At 50.6% G+C, this 14,167-nt stretch overlaps 1 protein-coding gene across 1 annotated transcript in view; it reads right to left on the bottom strand.

The window, feature by feature from the left end:
• Positions 1 to 10,723, bottom strand: part of EPHA10 (EPH receptor A10) — a 34,366-nt gene extending 23,643 nt beyond the window's left edge. The window contains exons 1-3 of the mRNA XM_085208716.1: positions 10,621 to 10,723; positions 10,111 to 10,175; positions 8,628 to 9,297 (exon numbers count right to left, since the gene is read on the bottom strand). Coding sequence (XP_085064842.1) covers positions 8,628 to 9,297; positions 10,111 to 10,175; positions 10,621 to 10,723 — 838 coding nt within the window. The remainder of the gene's footprint in view (positions 1 to 8,627; positions 9,298 to 10,110; positions 10,176 to 10,620) is intronic.
• Between the last annotated feature and the right edge of the window lie 3,444 nt (positions 10,724 to 14,167).

Below are 14,167 nucleotides of genomic sequence, written 5' to 3'. Positions count from 1 at the left end.
TTCTGATGCTCCAGAAGGAGTGCAGAAGCACCCCACGACATTTGATGCATCACAGATGCATCTCAGTTTCTGAGACAAACTCCCCCTCACTCCTCCTCATCCCACAGGTGTTTTCCTTGGTCCCCAGTCAGTTTATAGGCAGTTCTGTTACTTTGCAGTGCTCATTTTTGCAGAAGGTACGTGGCAGCTCTCCAGCAATCAGACCATCCATTTACAGAATGAAATTCTCTGTTTGGTACACAATTGCCTCTCAGGTACCACCACAACTGAATTATTAAATAATGGAATCCTATAATCCCTCATCCTGGAGGAGGAGCAGCTGGGTGGGACAGACAAATTCATCGCCTCACTCCGTTTCCATCACTGCTGCCCACGTGAGATGCTCCCTGTGCTCCCCATTCATTTCTCCAAGAGGGCACACTCCCTCCTTGTCACCACACTGCATGCCAGCAGCAGAACCCCATGGGTTTCTCATGCAGACACATCTGCTGCCACTGTTGGACACGAACAGGTGACTATGGAGAGCAAAAAGCAGCATCCTTTCCCACACACAGTCTTAGCCATAGGGAGATTGGAGCAATTAAGGATGCAGAGAAGCACGAAAAAGGCCTGGTTTCTGATTAAGCCATCACAGGACAGCTTTAATTCCCCCTCCCCAGCAGCATCCACCTTGCAGCACCACACTGCTGCCACTGCTCCTCCTGCTGCAGCCCAGGCTCTGCCCCACAGCCCCAGGGGCTGCAGAAGCCTCTCTGTCACCAGCACGGATCTCAGCATTCCCCAGGCAGCAGCAGGCTGGGCATAGACGTTTCACCTTAAAAAATAGCAAGAGATCCCTGGCTGCAACCCTGATTTATCAGCAGCGGGGCATCAGCATCCGAGCAGCTTTATCTTGTTAATTGATGAGCAGTGATTAGAGGCGACTCGCTAAGTGCACCAAGCAGGACAACTGACTGCAGCTCTGCAGCTTTGGAGCTGATTGCATTTCTTTTCAAGTGAAGCACGGCCAGGATTTTGCATGCAGCAGTAAAATGAAGTTATTAATCACCCCAGCTCTATTTACCAGCTGGCTGGTAGCCTGTGTGATGTTGACATCCATCGCTGCAACAGCTGATTACCTCAAACAATTCACTTAACCTTTGTTTTCTTTTTGAAGCATGGGAACATTGACCACACTCAAGCAGGGAAGATGGGACAGGTGGGTTTGAACAGACAAATCCAAGTAAGGAGATGTTCGCTGACATTGCCCCAGCCACTCAGCAGGGCCTGAGGAATCCAAAAATCCATTTCCTGCAGCTTATCGGTGCCTAATTAAACAGCGCTCATCATTTTGCAGAGAGGATGGGGCTGAGACCTTAGCAAATACTGAAGCTTAGCATAAAATATTGAGAGGATGAGCAGAGATGGAAGATTAAATACGAGGTGGAAATTGCACTGTATCGTGGATTTAGGACTAAAGCTACTTAACCCACACAGCTTCCAGGTAGCATCAAGACAGAAATCAGACAGAACCCATCAAACACCTCCTGCCTGCCTCCATCACTGGGAAACACATGTGCACACGTGTTCCCATGGCTTTGCCTCTCCAATCACACTGAGCTGTGCCAGACCAGAAGGAAAGTTCCCTTGCAGTCCAGCAGCGTGTTTCTGCCCCCCGCCTGAACGCTTCTGATGAGTTCTGCCTTTTGGTTTTCCTACCCCAACTGTCTCAAGCCAGCTTGGTGACTCACACACCTCACGGATCTCTGAGAACAAAGGGAAAACAGGGAGGACGTTGTATGCACGAGCACTGCTGAACTTATTCATGCTGCTGAATTCCTGCAGACGGCGGAAGAGCTGTGTGCTTGCCAGCAGGAATCAATAACGCCTGCAGATTCACCCAAAACGCCTATACAGTCATTTGTAATTAACACTACAACTCGGTTGTCTTCCAAAATCAATTCCTTTCCTTTTTCTTTTTTCTTTTTTTTTTTTTTTCTTTTTTTTTTTGGGTCATGAAATTTGTATTTGACAAAGTCCATTCTCTTTTAATGCACGTTAATTTTCTCTGCTGGAACTGCCAAACGGAGGGGCTGCGTGTGGATCACAGCATTGGGCTCCTCTGCATCCCTCGTTCCCTGCAGACCTTCAGCAGGGTGCACACAGACATCATTTCCAGGAGCACCAAGAAGAAGCACATCCATCCCTGTGACTAATGCATATCAAGGTATGAAGGAGCCCTTCTGAGCACCACGAGCCCCCTGCTCCCAGCACAGGTCACCAGCTCAACATGCCCTGCCTGCACCACATCAGTCCCTGCTGCCTCACTTTCTGTTAGCAGCAATGGGATAAAACACAGAACTGCTCACACCGCTGTCTCCCACAGCAGCTACAGTGATGCTGGCCACTCGAATCAGGTGGGCACATCCAGCTTCCATCCATCTTAATGCCATTATCGAGCTGAGCAAGTCAATGGTTATTACATCCTAAACATTTCATTGAAATGCTGTGAAGATGCACTTGGTGTCAGCAGTTCCCACCCCCAGAGCTGACCTCAGGGTCTCACACCAGCCTCCCAGTTCCAAAAAAAGAGCACAGAGAATCTTCTCCAGGAGGGTGAAGGGACAACAGGCAGCAGCCTGAGCTCAGCTTCCACAGAGCCGGGTTTTCTGCTCATGTAAGCACATCATTTCTCCCGTTTTCTTTACCAGATGATCTATCTGTGTGGGCAGGGTGGGTGCAAGATGTGGGATGATGCCTGCCTGCACCCTGCCTGCCTCAGGGAGCCTCTGGCTGCTGTGACATCTGGCAGCAGATCTCCAAAAAGGGAACCCTAAAACCCTCATGTTTTGCCAGAAGAAGGAAATGGGGCCCCAGCAGAGCAGGGCTGCTCAGCTTGGAAGAGATCCCCGAAAAGACACAGTGCTGAACTCCATCCCATCACTAAAAGCGTGGAGAAGAGAGCATTGTTACTTGCCATTTCACGACACACAAGGCTGCGGGTGCAGCTAATGAAATTATCAAGCAGCAGGCTTAAAGCAAACAAACAAAAATATTCTCTTCATATAGCATGTAATTAAATTAAACCCCAGTCACAGACTTTAGAGCTTCTCCTAGCTCAGACCCAGCTTCTCCAAGCACTGCATCATCCCCCAGAGCCCTGCAATTGCTTTTTCTTCCCATCAGAATCGTGCTGGTGCCCTGGAAGGACAGCTGCCACCGAGCACACAGAGATGAGGACAGGTAGCCCCAAACCAGACAGGGCACCTTGTGCAAAACATAGCATCAGAGTAAAGTTCCGGGAGTATATTGAGCTGGTGAAAGAGCCTTGTCAACAAATGTCCTCGGGTAATAGAGAGGCTCCTGCCTTCCCGTGCACGCTGGGTTTGCAATCTTGCCTTGTCTTATTGCAAAAGCTGTAATCAATACTTTGCAGGCAGCGAGCGATACCGTTACAGAGCCCTGCCGTGAGGAAGGGAAAGAGACCTTCTGCAATCTCTGTGCCCGTGCAGGAGGGACAAAGTCAGCAGGAGGGAGAGATCAATGTGGCACCGGGTCGGGTCTCCGCTCCTCTGGGCTCAGTGCTGCCCACCAGGATGGGCATCTCAGGCTGTGTCAGCTCAAGGAGAACTCAAAGGCAGTTTTTCTCCTGAAAACTTCTTTTTTAATAACCGTTTTTTCAGTAATACTTTCAAACAGCCCACGGTCGTTTCCAGCATCCTTGAAAGCTGTAAGACAACGCTACCCTATGATTTCAGTCCTCGCTAAATAATTGGAGAAGGACTGAAATGAAAACCTGTGTCCAGAGGGTAGATCTTTGTGCATCTCCAACAATGAGCTCTTAATAGCTGAAATTAAATTCTGTGATTTAGTCTAGAGGAAAATTAAATACCCAAGTATATTTAGTAAGGCAGCCCTGAAATACCAAAATCCATTCAGCATCAAGAATGCATTCACTTGAATTCAGTGCCACAGAACCGAGCAGAAACTCGTTGCTGTTCATGCAGGAATTTTCCTCAAGGACACACTAATGCAGGCACATCCATGGAGCCAACTGCTGCTTACTGCTGTCCCTTACAGTTCCCCAGTACAGCCAGCCAATTCCTCCCATGCTGAGGGCTGGCCAACCCACACCTTCAGCTCACCCTGCTCCTGCTGAGTGCACGAGTCCCTGCAATGCCCCCTGAGCTGGGTGCAATGTGGGTTTCCCTTTGTATTTCAGCAGAACAACCACCGTGTCCATCCAGCAGCCAGGTCTGTATAACCTTAGGCATGACAAGAACACTGCAAGCCAACTGTGATGCTTGCAATTTTCTGAGTAGTTTGATCTAAAATTAAGTGTCATAGAGTAATTTGTGTCTGGCTCTGCCACAATTTCCACAGCCATAATTATTTCAGACACACTATAATACAGCAATATAACATGCAATCCAGAATAATAAATATCTCCGAGCTTGATCATTACTCCAAAAAGAGACCAAAGAGAAAGCATATTTTATATGGGTGGTCCGTCTGCAGGACTTAAGGAGAGCAGCATCTACCAGAAGAACTGCAGGTTCCCCAGGGGCTGCTGATGGGCAGATACTCAGAATTCATTCAGTGCCACACTCCCCACACCTTAAAAACAGTCACTTTGCTCAGGTTAAAAAGGAGCAAAAAGCACAACCCCCTGGAGGAGAAAGCCAATAATTCAGGGAGGAAGCCCAAATCTAAATTTCCTCACCAATTAATCCTCCAACTGCAGCATGGATTTACTCCCTCAGCCCCTCTCAATGTGTTGTCCTCATTTCACACCACTATGGCATGCCCAGCTCCAGCCTCAGAGCTGAGCATCCCACAGGCAGCACAGGATGCTCTGAGGATGAAAGGAGAGCCTGGTGCTCAGTGCAGAGTCCCAGGAGAAAAAATAAATTTATTATGCATAATACCCTGGCATCAGTCAGGAGATAAAATAAACTCCAGGAGTGCATACAGGTTTGTAAGCTAATGTATAAAAGATGAAACAAATCAGGAGCCCCAAGCGCTGAGCATTTGGATCCATCTTCTTTGTGCTTAAATGGAAAAGTAGACCTTAGGCTTCAGGAGGTATCTTCGTAATAACCCACAGCATATTGCAACTTTTTACTCTAAATTTCTTTAATTCCCACTCAAACTTTTTATTTCTCAACTACTGTAGAGACACGATGTTCTGATGGGGCCATGAGCCACAGAGGAAGGGATCTTCCCACCACCCCCAGTCACACACGACTGCTGTACCACATCTGGGGGGGGAGGGGGGGCAGAACACATAAATCAGCCAGGAAAATGATGCACTGACACCACAGCTTGCAGAGAAGGGCAGTGAACAGCTGAGCAGTGGCAATATTCCAGTGCTCTGCCATCACAAGATGCTGCAGTGGTTCTCAGGATCACTAATTTTGATTTTTGCTTTCGACGCAGCCCCTCTCTCAGCATCCCCATCCTGCATTGGGCAAGGGGACTGGATGGTTTCGTTCCCTCCTAGCAAAGAAGAGGAGAGATGAGTGCTGCCATCCAGCACGAGCAGCTGGCCAACAAAAGCTCTTTGTGGCAGTCCCAGGAGATGTGTGCACAGCAAAAAGGGGCTGAAGGCAGAGCTGGCATTCCTCCACTCTCAGTCCACAGCACTCAGCAGCACAGGAGCAGAGGGGAGGTCTGGTGGGACGAGAGGGGGAAGGCTGCTTTTATGGAACAGTAAACATTTCCTCTATTGCAGTGCTCCCCTTCGGAAAATCAAATTCAAGGACTACTAATGCAGCCTTGCTTTTTGCAAAATAAGATCCATTCTCATCAAAACTGGCTCAAACAGGACCTGGCGTTGGGGCAGAGGCACTGCTCTGCTGGTGGATCCAACGGGCAGATCCTGATGGATCCAAGCAGAGCTCACTTATTGCTAACTGCACAGCATCCAGCGTGAGTTAGGTTTTGTACCACCAGCAGCTGCCATTAGCAAAGACCGTGTTCTTCTAGCAGCTGCTGACCCCTCGACTCACCTCTGCATTTCAAGATCACAGCTGCTCACCTTGTAAAGCCCCCACATCCCCCCGCACACCACCAGGGATGGACACACCAGGACAACCCTGCCTGCTGCACCACAGAGGGCAAAGCCATCCCTTCCACCCCCATCAAACTCACTTGAGAACAGACTCTAAAAACCCAGACAAAGCACTAGAAACTGTTTTCTCCCTAAAATTACCATCAGCAATATATGATCCTTGCACAGAAGGGACACAACCGCCTGACCTGATTGTCACTGCCACTCAGCCCCATGTAGGTGACAGCAGCACTGCTGTCCCAGCAGCTCCACGCCAGCTCCCACCACTCCTGTCAAAAGCAGAGGGAAACAAATAGATGAGACTTAACCACAGCACAAATTTACGGTTCTGTCAAAGAAGAGTGGCTGACAGCTATTTTTGGAAGCGGATCTCCGTCATATTAATTCAACGTCTGCTTGAAGTTGTCTCATTTGCAACAAAACTGGCTGGTAAATATTAACCTTGGGCTTTGTCGAAATTCTCCTTGCAGGTATTACAAGGGATTGGATGGGAAAGATGAAGCACAAAAGACAACTTCACAGCAAACGTCAGGCAGATCCCTCACATCTCAGTTTTCATTTACACAGCAGCTGTTGCAAAGTGAATGGCATGGAGGGGCTGCAGCTCACACCTGGCAAAATTAAGGGCAAAAAGACATCAGTGCTGAGAAGCCAACTGAAAACAAGGTAGGGATGGGCAGGAGATGGCCCACAGTTCTGCAGCACCTTCCACCCCCCCACCGTGCATCTGCTGGAAATAGGTTTTAAGATCAGGGTAAGCACAGGCCAGCAGCTGGCTGGAGGTGTATATTAGACAAGAAAAGCAGTTTAAATGTATTTACAGTGACAGAACCTCTCCTCTTATTTGCAGGAAGATGTTAAGCAGATGCTAAAGCTGCTCACTTCCACCCCAGAGATGGCTGCGTTTCAATGATCACCAAAATGATTCATCAGAAATGTGCAAACCCAGGAAAGCTGTCGGGTGCTCTGGGATTTCTTCAGAGGAACGGTGCTATGTGGGAAGATGGACAGCAAAAAGGCTTGGCTTTATCACAGCACTAATTAGCAGCGCCGTAAATCCTATTAGTCTTTTCTCATCTCTCCTAATTTCAGTGTGAGGATACAAATGCTCTCGCAGCAGCAGGGTGATTTCAGCACCTAAATCACCGGAGCAAGGAGGCTTTGTGATTCAACTCAAACCCGCATTCAGCAGGAAATAAAGCTAATTTCCCTGCCTTTCCTTCGCCTCTAAGCTCTGCCCTCCATCACTTCTGCCATCCCATTGCCAAGCATGGGACAGGCTATGAGGGGCAGCACCAGGCTGGTGCCCAGCATCCTGGCTGCACTGTTGGGCACAGAGCATCCCCAGACAGCCCTTCCCTTTATCCACTTCCAATTCAAGGGCTCCTGTCCTTGCACAGCAATTTCTGCAGCCCGGAAAGGCTTTCATCAGAAATCTTCTAAAGTTATTCAAAGCTTAAAAAAAAAAAAAAAAAAAGAAGAAGAAGAAAATAAGACACACACACACACACACGAAAACTTTCAACTCTTAAAACTGTTTTCTGATATTTGACCAGACATAAGATGCTGCTCCGCTGAGAGTGACTAATGACCTGCTTTCTGTGCGAGGGGGGAAAAACTTAATTACGTCCATTAAATTACTTCAGATATTTTTCCTTAGAGAATATGAATTATTTAAACTCAACACAGAGAAACCTGAAACATTAGCAAAAGCCGTCTGGGACTCGCTATGTAAATTCCCAGTCCAAACAGATGGGGAAAGAATGGTGAGCTGCCACTGAAGCAGTCAACAATGCTGAGATTTCAACCCCATAGTTTTAATAAGGTCTTTTAGAGGAGGGCAGCGCATGAAGAGTCACTGCTGGGGCACCATAAAAACCCCCTCCAGGCTCAGGGGAAAGTCAGAACCGTTCACACCCATAAAGCCTCAAGCAGTCCCACTGAAGCAGATTTTCTCCCTCTGGAAAACCTCACTCTCCTACTGCAGAGCTGAAGCACTTGGGTCCTGGCAACCCCTGGCCTCGGTGCTTCATTGCCCGCTTTCAAGCAACCCCAGCCTGTGCTGCTCTGAAGGCAGCAGGCTCCATGCTGCAGAACGAGCACTGATGCTACCCAACGCATGAAAACAAGAGCTTTTTTCACACCAAAACCCATTCACATCAGGACAGCTCAAGCTGCTCCACTCACAAGAGCCCATGGCACTGCCCAGGGACACGTCAGCAGAGATGTGCAGGTGGATGCCCACATTCGCCTCCCGCAGGCTCCCAGGCATCCCCCACACCCACAGCCACCACCTCTCCTGCTCCAAAATGGTCCCAGCACTGGCTTCATTAAGAAGACCCCAGGGAAAGTCAGGGTTATATCCATTTTTACAGCTGTCATTAAAAGCAACCTTGAGAGCTGTAAAGTCACCAAATTATTAACTTGCATCTAAAGCACGGCGATGGGGATATTAATGACAGAGGGTAATTTTAGGGTTTCAAATAAAGCTGGGGGGAAATGCTGGTGGTATTCAGAGCTCTGGCACGTCCACCCAGCGCTCCCACAGCCAAAAAGATGCAAACAGCCCCATTACCTCTGCACCTCCCGTCCCTCTCCTCAAAGCCTGGGCTGCAGAGGCACTTCCCGACGGGTACCAACCACTCTCCCTCAGCACTGCAGTGCATCCGGGGGGGATTATCCACATCCACCCGGGCATGCTCGACACACGTGCCCTTCACCTCCACCAACGTGGCAAAAGCCGTCTCTGCCACCGTATCTGGAAAAACCGCCAGGTTCTGCACGGTGCTGAGGCACTTCTTGTAATAAACCCGCACAGAGACCAGGGCCACGCAAGCACCCACATCCTGGAAGCCCAGGTGGAAGCCTCTCTTGCTCAGATGCCCGATCTCCCGCAGTTCTGTGTTCAGCTTCATCTTCCTCTCGCCCAGGTCTCCCTGCGTGAAGCTCTCATCGGCAGCAATGGTGTCAATCTTGGTGTGTTTGCTCTCGCGGATGCTGTGGCCCAGATCGGCATCGGACTCAGCATAGTAGAGGTTGAAGGTCTCCTTGCAGGTGCCTGTCACACCTGGGATGCTGTTGCAGTCCCGCAGGGTGAACTTCAGCTCGATGAAGATCCGCTGGCCGTCGCGCCGGGCGATCCAACCCGTCTGCAGCCAGTTGTTCTGGTTGGGCTCCATGACGTTGCACACCTGATAGGTACGGATGGGTTTGTACTCCTCGTCCACACCACTGATTTCCTCCCACTGTGAAAAGAATATAGAGGCTGAGAGGTTTTGGCAGCTGGAGCCAAAGCCTGAACACAGCACAGCCACCATAAGTGCCTCCCCCAGCCGCCTCTCCACCTACAAACGGCACAGCACAGGCACTGAGCATCCCTCAGCCACCCAAACCACACGCTGTGGTCACAGGGCTGTGGAACCACCCCACATCGGAGCTCCCAGAGCCACCCACAGAAGGCACAGATGGTTCAGGACACACAGAGCCATCGTGCAGTGACAATATCACAACCAGCAGCAGCTTCTCTGCTTGGAGAAGTTAGAGCTGGGACAGGATGAGTCCTTTGCCTGCAAGTGCAATGGTTTTTCCCAGAATCAGCAGCACAGATTCTGAGCAAGCTGGTGATTCAAGCTTTAAGGATGAACCTGACACTTCCCAAAGCAATTCTTTTTGTGGGTATATTTATGCCAGCTTGCTAAATGCACCCAAAACACCGTTCCTTCTGCAGATTGACAGCCAGGGAAGGTAGATGACTCCAAGATGCTTCACTTTCCCCTCTAAACACTGTTTGCCTTCTGGAAAACAAATCTGAAGCAGTGAGGAACACAAACTTTGACTTTGCTGCCATACTCTGCCAACAGCAGCTCCTGCTGCAGGGAACGGACCGGAGCTGTGTGCCACTCAGATTGCTGACAATTCGCTCTATAGGAGCACAAGGTGCATTTTGGGGAGGTGTCCTTCCTTGCCACACCACCCCCATGGCCATGCCGGCTCTCTCAGCCCCACACAAGCGAGAATTTCCACGCAAAGCCCCACGCAGCACCCAGGGCTGCCCTTACCCCGTTGGCCGGGTGTGAGGTCCAGCCCAGCTCCGCTTGGGATTCTTTCGAGTCCATCAGGACGACTGCGGAGAGGAACACACGTTAACGAGCCCACTGCCGCCCGACGGACCCCGCAAAGATCTCAGCCCGAATTTCCTTTAAATAATACATCCCAGCTTCTAAGTCACTCTTTTCGCACAGAACAGCCCGTTTCTTTCGGCAGGACGGGGCATCTGCCCACGTTCTCAGTTTCAGGAGTCGCTCGCTGGTAGCAAACAGCATCCCGGCGATCCGTGCCGTGCCCGCACTGCGCCCCGCACCGCCCGTGCCTTCCATCCCAGCCCGCTCCTCCCGCCCTGCGGATCCAGCGGTACCCCGCGCCCTCCCTCCTTCCCCATCCCGTTCCTTTTAACGAGCTCACGGCGGATCCCCGAGGGCTGCACCGGGAAGGAAAGGGAAACCCACAGAGCGGCACCGCACCGGAGGCGAAGCGCTCAACCCGGCGGGCGGTGCCGGGGATGCGCTCACCCTGCTCGGCGGCGGCGCGGGGCAAAACCGGCAGCACCGGCAGCACCAGCAGCAGCAGCGGCAGCGCCCGGGGGAAACCGCCGCCGCCGCTCGCCGTCTCCATGACGCCGCCGACTCCGCTCGCCCCGCGCCGCCGCCGCGCTCCGACCGCCGCGCTCCGCCCCGCTCCCCCCACCTCCAGCCAACCCCCGCCGAGGGGGCGGGGCTTAGAGCGCCTAACAGCCAATGGGGAGAGAGGGGGCGGGGCGAGCTGCGTTCACTCTGAAGCCGACTGATGGCACGGCTGTGCGTCGAGAGGATCGCGGGGTTGGAATGGGCAGTGGGATTCCCGGCCTCGGTGTCAAAGGCAGGGATTGTTGTCTGATGTTAGCTGATAGACTGCTTGGCCAATGGGGAAGCTGAGATGCCTCTGGTCGCAGCCCTAATGAACTGTGCTGCAGGCTTTCCCGTTAGGTGATGTTTGCCTCCTACTGTCGTGTTCCCATTGTTCAGCAGTGCAGGAGGGCTGAGGGGTCAGCTTCACTCTGCACCACACAATGGGCAGCCCCAAAGCTATATAGCCATGGGGGCAGGGGAAAGCAGAGGGCCTCAGCGGGCAGCAATGCACTCTCCTGCAGCCTAGCTGGACAGACTGGGAATGAATGGCGTCCCTGTCCCAACACTGCCACTGTCCTGCCATGCTAGGGTGGCTGCACAGCCTCTGCCCCCTGCACACTGCTGGAGAAATGAGAGGTGTCCAGTAGATCACAGAATCATAGAATGACCTGGGTTGAAAAGGACCACAATGCTCATCCAGTTCCAACCCCCTGCTATGTGCAGGGTCACCAACCACCAGACCAGGCTGCCCAGAGCCACATCCAGCCTGGCCTTGAATGCACCCAGAGATGGGGCATCCACAACCTCCTTGGGCAACCTATTCCAGGGTGTTCCAGATCCCTCTGTTCTGACCTCCTACACCAGCACCACAGTCCCATGTTGCTCCTGAATGTGCAAGGTCTGTGCTCTGCATAAACCTGCAGACCTCGTTAATGCACCACCTGAGAATCATGCCTGGGTGTGTCAAGTTCACATCGAGCCTCAGGCTCTGCCTCTCCAGGCTGGAATTGGATTCTCAGCTGCATTTCAAGGTCCTGTATATGCCATAAATTTCAGATTGGCCAAAAGAAAGCACCAGGAAAGCACAGCCATGGGTGTGCAGCTGCCTGTGCCAAGGAAGAAGGCAGCGTTCTTCAGTTCCTGCTAACTGTAGGTGTTACAGGTCCCTGCAAAATCTCAACAGGCTGAACACCCGTCAGCCTCCCATCTGATGGCTGTACAACCCAATGCTGAAGTCTGCTTATGTAGCAACACTTATTCCTGTGGGTTGTTCCCCACGCCGTAATTATGTGCTGTCAAATGTAAAACATTGTAAGCCTGGAATAAAAACATTGAGTCTGCAGCTACGGCAGCCAGCACTGGGGCTGGGTTGGGCATGAAGGGAGAGGTGTGGGGATGTCTGTCGGAGCAGGAACACAGCGATGATGCCCGTAGGAAAGGGGGCACAGTGCTGCAGGAAGAGCAGTGGTTTGTAACCACACACACTGCACTGAAACATCTCCAAATGCCAGATGCCAAAGCCTCAGTTCTGCAGTGCTTCCCTCATACATGCATAAGTTTACCGGAGCAAGTATCCCATTGAAGCCTGCTGCCAATCAAACTCAGATTTGCACACTGCGTAATTAGATTAATTAGATATGGTGATTGCAGTTTATTTGCCTTGTGCCCTGGCTTCCAAATATGCCCTTCCTGAAGTCAATGAGACCACCTATGTGAGTAACTTCAAGCAGACTCTGCAAGATTGGGAATCCTCAGCTACCCAAGGACCAGCTCAAGTCCCTGAGGGCAACGTTGCTTTAATCTCATCTTTCTGAGTGTTTTATTTTAAACACCTAAGGCACATTTGCTTTTTGGGAGGTTTGGGAAGCATTGCAATAGAGAACCAATCTGCTGGAAACCGGGGGCTGTTGGTAAGTGCTGCTGTGGCCATTCTGCACAAACGGAGGGAACATTTTTCCAGCCCAATGAGAATTCACACTCAGGTTCAGCAATACAGACCTGTGTTTCTGCTTGCTCTCCGTGCCTGCCAGCAATCCCCTCTCATCCCAAAGCACCGACCCCACACTCAGCCCTGCAACCCAGACCCAGTGGTGCGGATTTGTACCGGTACAGACCTCCCCACTGGGTGCTCAAAGCCAGAAGCCCTCCCCATCTCTTACCCACATCAGGAACACATCCACTGCCTTTTCTCAGCCCTGGAGTCAGTTTAAAAGTTCACCTGATTAAAATAAATCCTCTCTCCATCACTTTACAGGGCAGGGAAGCAAAGGACAGGGTTTATTTATAATCTTCCTCGAGTGGAAACCAGAAGAACCGTCCCATTATTACTGGAGGTTTTGCCAGCCACCCAGGAAGGAAAGTGATATTTAGTTGTCGTTAAAGACTCATAACTGCATAACAATTTCATGCTATGTTAACTTCTAGGTTTTCTTTCGCATATAAATTTTTAAGGAGTAAAATAGAAAAACCCAGGCACTTGACCTTTAATCACAGTTATTTGTGTGATCAGTCAAGTGTGAGAAAAAGCTAGTTTGTGCCTGAAAGATGCCCTTTAAAACTAGATTGCTCTAATATGACACACGACTCACGTGGTGTAATGTATGGGATCTTGCTTACCCATCTCTGGGGAGCAGCAGCTGCCCGCTTAGCATTCATGGCCCGGATTTTGCTGCTGGTACATTGGAAGGTATTAATGTCATCCACTGAATCAATATGGACCCTTGGGACAGCTTCATTCACCACTGAGAGCCCTGGGGAGGTGTAGGCTCTCCCTTCATAGAGGAAGTCAACAGGGAAGGGTATCCTCCGCATATACGGAGGATTTGATGCTCGAGATATTTCACTGGTAGAAGGGTATGTCACGCTAACAGAGTACAAAGCTCTCCCATTTCTCTGAAATATTATTCCAAGCACTTATAAAAGCTTAATATTAGAACAGCCAGAGGTATTTTAATTACGGGTTTGAAGCATCATGTTGTTGTGGGGGAATGATCTCATGAATTTTTCTTTGGCAAGACGAGATGACTGAAAACCGTCGCGGGGGTGAGGAAACGGAGCAGCTTTTCTGAATCAAGACTGGGATTTATTCATTACTGGGCTCAGACATAGAACAGGGAGAGTCCCCTGAGCCCTCGTGGGCTGCACTTAGGGGTCACAGCCCCACCAGGCACGGGGATGAGCCCCAGTGACAATATGGGGACAGCAGACCCGGCTTCAGGCCACCCCAGGAGCTTCTGCAAAGAGCTGGGACCAACACGGCCCAGAAAATGGGTAATTCTGCGAGCTGAGCTATTACTGACTGTAAGTGGAGACAGAAGGATGGCTCTGAAACCACAGTGAAAATAACACTCCTGGAAAAAAAAAATCAATACAAACACCAAGGAAAGAGGATCAGAACCCGAGACCATCAATTCCTGAGATAAAGAGTTGAAAGTCTCAGTGGGAGGACAGC

Source organism: Meleagris gallopavo, chromosome 25 (genome assembly GCF_905368555.1).
Source record: "Meleagris gallopavo chromosome 25, MGAL_WU_HG_1.1, whole genome shotgun sequence".
In the NCBI taxonomy this organism is placed as follows: domain Eukaryota; kingdom Metazoa; phylum Chordata; class Aves; order Galliformes; family Phasianidae; genus Meleagris; species Meleagris gallopavo.
The sequence above is the reverse complement of the archived record's forward strand: the minus strand, read 5'-3'. Positions and strand labels throughout refer to the sequence as shown.